Source organism: Oryzias latipes, chromosome 11 (assembly GCF_053564925.1).
Source record: "Oryzias latipes strain Hd-rR chromosome 11, Olatipes_Hd-rR_3.1".
Lineage (NCBI taxonomy): Eukaryota > Metazoa > Chordata > Actinopteri > Beloniformes > Adrianichthyidae > Oryzias > Oryzias latipes.
The window spans coordinates 10,336,526-10,344,874 of record NC_136247.1 but is presented as its reverse complement, the minus strand read 5'-3'; the positions used below and the strand labels follow the sequence as shown (position 1 = coordinate 10,344,874).

Here is an 8,349-nt window from a genome sequence, read left to right as displayed (position 1 = left end):
TGCTGTACTCTCATGAATGTAATAATGCGGGGCATCTCATCTCCTGCACCTGAACCGGTGAGGAGGGAGGAGGGGGGGGGGGGGGGGGGGTTAGGAACTCAGGAAGCAGATTTCTTAACTTCCTAAATCAGGAACAAACAGCCTTAAACAAACTGGGTCAGAAAATGGGTCTGCCTGGGCCTTTAATTTCTATCAGATTTTTTTTTTATTTAACATCAAAAGGCTTTTATTTTTTAAATATCAGTTACTGTACTGGGCTTCCTTCACACCTTTGATGAGAAGGGGTGGACTCAAAGGCTTGAGCTGCACGTTTGGAGTGAAAAAATTCATAGAAGTGAACTTCTCAGTCCTGGTCCCAGGAACTAAAAATGGCAATAGCTTTGGTAAAACGCTCAAAACAACAAAAAACATCTTCTCTATGAGAAGTTTTTAGGGACATCTTTACTCAAAAGTGTTGAGTGATATAAAAAATAAAGAGACAGACACAGTGCCAGGTAGTACAAACACCAGGTTTGTTTGTCTTAACCCTTGTGCTATCTTAGAGGACCCCACCCTTACATTGACGTGTTCTCCCTACCATGATAAAGGTGGAAAGATTTCATGTAATCCATGGACACCAGTGAAGATCACAAATCATTGAAGAAAAAGGTTCAGAGAACTGTAGTGGGTCTAGATGACCCAACTCCCAATGTTAAAGTGCCGATAGCACAAGGGTTACGAACATGAGGCTTATGAGCAGCTGAACCATCTGATGTTGAAGCAGAACCTGCAGCAGGAGAACATCCATCATGTTGGAATATTCTGACCAACATTGGCAAGTGTAACAGCATCTTGGTGACCTGATGATGCAGTTCCTCCATCTGCTGCGTCTCTCTAAACCAGTGGTACCCTGAGCAGATCCACTTTGTCTGTACAACTTCTGAGGTTAGAAACCAACTGGAAACCTTTTCCTTTCCCAGCTCAAGGAAATAAGTCGTTCAGAAACAGCTGCCCTCTACTGACCATTTGTAAGAATTCAAGAGGAAAATGTTTGCATTGGCTCCAAATCTAACTCGTGGTGAAGAAAAGTTGGGAAAAACAAGCTCAAACACTTATGAACCTGGAAAAAGGGAAAGTGCTAAAAATTATTCATGAAAGAACTTGGCAAGTCACAAATAAAAGAACAAGTACAAACAGGTTTAATATTTAAGGAACACAGTGGCTTCAAAAACAATCACACAGGTTAAAAAAAGGCCCTGAAACCTCCACTGAAATCAAACTATGTAAACAACAATTAAACAGTTTGGCACCACTTGCAACATTTTGATAATCGTTTTTTATGCAGACACACTACTGCTGTTTTGGCACAGAACCTAACTTCATATGTCCTTAAACACAAAGGTGACTTTCTTTTGACTTATTCTAAGAGGAAAAGACTGGACTGGGATTCACTTTTATGAAGAGGTAGATCTCATATTCCTGATGCAGGTGGAGGCAGTCTGAAGCATACAGAGCACAGCTGCAGGGGACAGCCTCTTTCAGGACAGAGTGGGAGGACAGGCCGACCTCATATGATGGCTTTCAACTCCTCGTCGGTCAGCTGATTGACAGTCATAATTTTGGTCAGCTGCTCTGCGTATTTCACCTGGTCCTGCATGAAGTGGGGGATGCGGCTGTTGTCCATCTGAGCCAAGACTCTCAGACGATCCACATCTTCAAATGATACCTAGAACCCGCAGGAGGACAGAGGGGTGACATTTAAGAACTGCATGGTGGAGTGCATGAAGCAACCATTCTTTGTCATGAAAACCTGCATCCTCATCTTAAGCTGAATGAATATCAGAAATAATGTTGTTCTGAAGCTGTTCTATGGAAGAAACTGCAGAAGAGAGGGGTGTGTGGGGGGCATATTGAGCCTTGACGATAACACAGATGATGGCTAATGTAAGAAGTTCTTGCACTGGATCTGCCGGAGCCTATCCCGGCCACTCGTGGGCAAAGGCAGGGTACACCCTGGACCGGTCGCCAGTCTGACGCAGGGCCACAATGACATACCCATACACACTCGCATTCAGACAATTTAGAGTAACCAATGAATCTATGTAGCATGTTTTTGGGTAGTGGAAGGAAGCTGGAGTCCATGGGGAGAACATACAAACTTCACACATTCACTCCTGTTTGTTGAACCAGGGCCCTCTTGCTGCCTGGCAAGAGCGCTAACCCACCGCACCATCGGGAAGCCGACAAGGCTTATAAATTGGACAAAAAATCTGTTTGCTTCATCCGTTTTTAAAAACAGCAGTTAAAAACAAAAAATGTGCTTAGAAATAACGAGTAAAAGATGCTTCACCTTTCCAAGAGCCATCAGCAGAGGGAAGTTAATGTCGTCTCTGTACCTCAGAATCCTTAGAACACCATCCAGGTACACTTGGTCTTTGCTGAAGCATCCTTCAAGGTGAAAAGACATTGAGTGACAGCTGATTTCATGTTACTACAGACTCTTCATTTGGCCTAATGTCTTCAGTCAGTCTCTTGACTTCAGTCTTATGTCCTTATTATGTGTGTGGGATGGTGACCTGGCTGTGCCGTGTCGGTCTGGCCTCTCTTGGCTCGGACACAGTAGTCCCAGCGGGTGCTGGGGTTTTCAACGAAGCGCCCCAGGTCCTGAAAGAGCTGACAGAAGGACATGTGGCTGGCCTGGTAGACGGTGTAATAGAGCATGGCGGCGCGCCACAGGGTGGGGTCTCTCCTGAAGAGGACACTGTGGATGCTAGCCAGGCCCTCCTCCGTTGGGTTCAGAGGTCTCAGGTTAAGCTTCTTCCTCCCTGAGCTGCTGCTCCATGGCTGCTGGCAGTTGTTAAGACTTCGTAAGTAATGAGTTCCTGACAGAAGGAGACCAGAATTAGTCTTGCAGCTGTACTTTCCTTAATACATTTCAATTATTTCGATGAGCTGCATTGTTTATAAATTGTGGAACAAATCATCTGATTGCTGTTTAGCTGCAGGCCCAGAGGAAGCTCACACAGAGGGCTGAGGGGTTTATAGTAAAAGCTTTCATACACACCAATCTCGTGTCTCAGTATGCCCTCCAGCCAGTGCTCTCGTGCACTGGAGACATTAATGTTGAGAGTGTGCCTGCTGTTGACCACGGTCATCGAGGCACGAGACAGCAGGTCATCCGACAGCTGGACGACGATCTGCCAACAGGACGAGAACCAGAGTAACTGTAGAGTGGACTGCGGCTCGTGTGTGTGTGAAAAGACTAGCTCTGAAAGTGAACATTTTGCAGTAAAAATCCTTCAGTCTGAAATGTTCTACAGTAAATACAGTTCGATGCTAACGTCTAAGTCAGCCTAGTTTCTTCTGTTTTTTCTGAAATCAACAGTTTTCAGGGTTTCTGAAGGATAGGCTGCTCTGGGTTTTTTTGTGCAGGCAGATATTCTTCTTTCTTGAAATACATCATTTTTAGGTCAGATTAAAGCAGGGGTCGGGAACCTAAGGCTCGCGAGCCATATATGGCTCTTTTGATGGTCACATGTGGCTCGCAGACAAATCTTTAATTCAAATTTTTTTTCTTCATTAGACCAGTCCTTCTCGTGCGCGATGCGATGGCAGAGGCGCGCAGTAGTAGCGGTGCTTAGAGAGACAAATCTGCGCCAGCACTAGTATAAGTTTAAAATTGTCTATTAATTCACAGAGTTTGTACCACCCGGAAACCTGTGAATTGCCGTGCCTAAAACTGCGCGCTCCCGTCTCTGAGAAAGAGCGCGCAGTTGCGGGGACGGGATGTGTGAGGAAGAAAGCAGAGGGTGGGGGTGAGGTGTTGTGGGGACAGGCAGCAGGTGAATCGCGCAGGGATTGTAAATAGGTAAAACCCACTGCCTGTCACTCACTGCAGCGTGTGAGTGTGTGTTTGGCTCCAGGTCCGCATGTGAGCAGTCTGTCTCACATCTACAAAACATTCATACCAACCTAAGATCACGTTTAAAGTCTCAACGCCTGCATGAAGCAGAAACTCACCACGTAAACCAGACTAGACCATCAGCAAAACTACCACGAGAAATACTCATCATTTATTAGAAACAGCATAACAATGTTATTAAAAAGAATCCACAGACTTATTGTACTTTAAAAAGGTTGAAATTACATCAAATGCACACATTCACTTGTATTTTAGTTTTAAACATATTGTCGCGGACTGACTTGGATGGCTGTTGGGCCGCGTTAAAAGTTCTGGAGTTCATTGACCGCATCAAGCAGAGAGCTGATTGGCTCTCAGTTCTGTCGCTCAGCCTGTTGTTAGGTAGTTTGGACCAATGGGGTTCAGCTATGGGCCGAATAAGGGAAAGGGGAGGGGCTGCAGCGGGAGCAGGGGAATATAAAGTTGGGAGACGCGCTCTCGTCTCGGCGGGAGAGATTCAGGAGTTGCTGAATTAATTGTTCGGCGTTTGTCGCGGTCTGCAGTAACCCGAATAAAGAACCTTAAAAGAGGTTAAGTCTCCGTGCCTCAGTGTGGGAAAGGGACACTACATTATTGTATGGCTCTTTCGAAATTACATTTCAAAATATGTGGCGTTTATGGCTCTCTTGGCCAAAAAGGTTCCCGACCCCTGGATTAAAGGCTTAGGCACCAAACAGGAGGTCAATTTTTGGAGTTAAAAAAAATGAAACTTCAGGTTTAGTTTGGTTTATAGCAAGGTTCTACTGCTCTAAAGACATAAACAAAGAACACATGCACACACACTGTCTGCTACACACACACACCCCACTATTTTCTGTGCTGTGAGGTCAGGTGCGTGCACAGCATGGGTCATGCTCTATTAACACAGAAAAGGTGACATGAATGTACTGAAACTTGACTCTCCTGAAGCAGCGGAAGTTTGAATGACCCGACTTCTCTTTCCGAGCTTCATCCGACAACCCCCGTCCGAGCCTCTAAGCGACTTTGATGAGTTACAAAGTGGCTGGGATAAATCGTAAAGTACAGTATTAGAGGAAGGAATCACGACCTCATCCTCTTACCTCCCCCACACAGCCCTCCGTCTCCATGTACTTCTTGACGTTGTGATAGATGCGGCTCTTGGAGAGGAGGCTGCCCCCGGTCACCTGCTCAAACCTCTCGTAGCTGCCGTAGCGCTTCAAGGCCAGCTCCATGATGTGCACTGCCTGCAGAAGATACGTTTCCAAAACGTTCAAACCCAATCCATGCTCACATGTTCAGCGGATGTCTGATTAAGTTACATCAGCTCAGTTTATGCAGAAACACTTTTTTTGTGTAAAAAAAAGGCTGCTGAAAGTAGTTTATTTAAAAGATTTCTCAACTTTGTGTTAACTATAATCTTTAAGACTTGACGTGGAGTTACAAAAGGCGAGCATCTCTGACCTTCACACAACTGGACTTCACAAAACACTGTTTAAAATCATAATATGCCTATTAGAAGGGGATTGACTGTGGCTTTGCAGAAAAATGCACCAAGTTCTGTTCCACTTAGAAGGAAAGGAATGTGAACCCATTGGTGATTTAGTTTAATACATTTTCAGACAAACCACCTATATGATGTTTTTCATGTCTTGGTTCAGGTAACAAATGACCAGTTCATGTCAGAAAGGTGTGACCCACACATAAGCATTTCACCTGCATGATAATTAAAGACTTACTACTATGAAAATTGTATTTTTGGTGTCTTTAACATGTTCTTGAGGCACATTTCTCATGATGGAGGACTTATAAAGAAGAGATTGAGCTAAAAATGGCATTTCTGAGTATTTCTTTATTCAAATCGTTGGGAATCAGGAGCAGATGAAAAGAAACGCCATATGAAAAAGCTTGTAGTAGTGACGGCATAAAAGACCACTGGGGGTGCTTTTATAATAGATCAAAAGATGATTGGAGTAGGACTTTTAAGACATGGCCTCACTCACCTGTGTCAGGAAGCGATCTGAGGCAACGCTGTGGCGCTCCAGGATGAGTGCAGGAACAGGACTGCTGTACTCAAACTGAGGGTTGCAGCTAAAGGTGGATTTGAAGAACCTCTGCTTCTCCTTCTGAACGTTGGATGGCTTCAGGGCAGCAAAAATGCACAACTTTCTGCCATTTTCTGCCTCCCGAGTGAGCCTTGCTTTTTGCAAAGTTGGGAGTTCTGCACGATTCAAATTATAGATGAGTGTTCTTCTCAGCTTTGGAGCTGCAGGGGGGTTCAAACCCACAGCTCTGCCCACGACTCCCATGTTCTGAGTTGGCTTGAGGAGACCAGAACTGCTGCGTGAGGGCATGATGTTAGTCTGTGCTGAGCTTCTTACAACACTTGGAACTCGTGGCTTCTTCGGAGTCATGGCAAGACGGTTCCTCCTGCACGCTCCAGATGTCTTCTGCTCCTGGAACTGGGACTGCTGCTCCTGATCCTTCTCCTGCTCCTCGGCTTGAAAGAGGTTGCAGCTGTTGGAGCTGGTGCTGAGAAGGCATTTGAGGACAGAGGAAGACATTTTCTCAAGGACCACTTGGCTAGGACTCACTGCCTTCTCAGCATTGAGGATGCTCTGGTTGGACATGTCTGCTTGGGGGCGGTGGAGTCTCTCTGGAGGAGGAAAAACAGATAACAGAAAGGAAATCTGACATGTTCTCCCTTTGGATTCCTGCTCACGTGCAGGATTTTTACAGCCTACTAGACAGACTAATCCTCTTATAGGGACAAAGTTAGACCTGCTCTGATGCTGCAAAAAGGGCTGATGTCACATTTTTTACTGTAGCTCAGCAATAATAATAAACTTTTCAGATGACTCATGCTCTCATCTGACCTAACTGCTCCTAATTGGTTGTGATTTAGTATCAAGATCTTGTCTGGACTAGCTACAAGTTAGTGTGATGTTCAGGACGGGCGGGGGCGGCTCAGTCATGCCTGCTGGTTTAGTTCTGCCTCAGTTGTTATGTCTAAAGAGGTCTTGCAGAAATGACTGAACGCTTATCTGTGGTGGTGCCTTAACACTATCAGCTGTAGGTTTAGTTTGTGCTCGTTTTGAACATTTTCAAACATGCAGTGAAAAATATCAACGCAACCTGTCGTCACATAGCAAAATCTAGCCTTTTCCTCACCTGGTCGGTGCAGGTTGGACATTCATATAATCAGACTTTACTCTGTTTCTGATAACTGCTTCACTTCAGTGTCCTCTCCTCAGCCTTTGGACGGGCTCGTTATCTCCCCCAACCCAAACAAACAACGATGGAGGCTCCTGAACGTCCGATGGAGCTCAACCGAGCCGCCTCTGCAGCTCTGGCTCTAACCTGCCGCTGTTTCCATAAGCAACGGCAGAACGCGATGATCCTGAGGAGGCTCATGGGAAATGAAGTTCATTATGAAGCTCGATACATTTATGGAATTTCTATTCACTGTTTGCCTTTTTGCATCGCCTTTTTTTATGTTTATACTTTTTAAAGTAAATAATAAAAAAAAGCCATTGTCGGCCAACTCTTTACTTTTCCCTGTCAAAATCTCTACGATAAAGTCCCTACTTTGAGAAACTAAATTGTGCCCCCTTGTGGTTGCATTACCCTTTGAAGGATCAGGTCAATGTGAGACAGATTAATTAAATCCATGGTGATCCATTGAGAAACCCTGATAGGCCAGCTCCTCGGTGGGCGTGGCCCATCTGGAAGCATTTTATATCGTTTATAATTCTAATTTCTTTTGTGCTTTTTTGAGGCCAGGTTTTTATTTACAGCATGTCATTTAAATATATATGAATGTTTAAATAAACAAATGAACTTTTTATGATTACTTTTCCAAAACTATTCTTCTCAACAGAGGCAAGGCAAGTTTATTTGTATAGCACAATTTGTACACAAAGCAATTCAAAGTGCTTCCCAGAACAGGAAAATGCATTAAAATAACAATAAATAACAGTGCAAAGACTAAAAACATACACAATCATTATAAAATGTAATTTAAAAGAAAGGAAAGAGAAGAGAATATGAAAAGGGGTGTCGATATGGACCCTTCAATTATATACACGGCTAAACAGGAATGTTTTGAGTATAGATTTGAACCTTAACACAGTCGAGGTCTAACAACCTCAGGGAGACTGTTCCAGCTTTTAGCTACGTAAGATTGAGATGCTGATTCCCCCTGTTTGGTCCTGACTCGGGCACCTGCAGGAAGCCGGTTCCTGAGGTCCACAGATTCCTAGAAGGTTCATATGGCACTAACATGTCAGAGATGTACTTTGGTGCAAGGCCATGAAGAGACTTGTAAACAAGCAGAGCTGCTTTAAAGTCTATTCTTTGAGCTACAGGGAGCCAGTCCAGAGACCTTAGCACAGGACTGATGAGATGGTACTTCCACAAGATATAATTTTAACAAAAATTTTCAATCAAGA

At 44.3% G+C, this 8,349-nt stretch overlaps 1 protein-coding gene across 1 annotated transcript; it reads right to left on the bottom strand.

Annotated features, from left to right (window-relative positions):
• Nucleotides 1-1,155: 1,155 nt before the first annotated feature.
• On the bottom strand, nt 1,156-7,260 carry matcap2 (microtubule associated tyrosine carboxypeptidase 2). Its single transcript, XM_004074112.5, has 7 exons — nt 7,070-7,260; nt 5,902-6,554; nt 5,002-5,145; nt 3,044-3,176; nt 2,556-2,861; nt 2,330-2,427; nt 1,156-1,705 (listed from the first exon to the last, which is right to left on the bottom strand). The coding sequence occupies exons 1-7, from the start codon at nt 7,089-7,091 to the stop codon at nt 1,547-1,549; spliced, it is 1,515 nt and encodes a 504-aa protein (XP_004074160.1). The 5' UTR covers nt 7,092-7,260; the 3' UTR covers nt 1,156-1,546.
• Between the last annotated feature and the right edge of the window lie 1,089 nt (nt 7,261-8,349).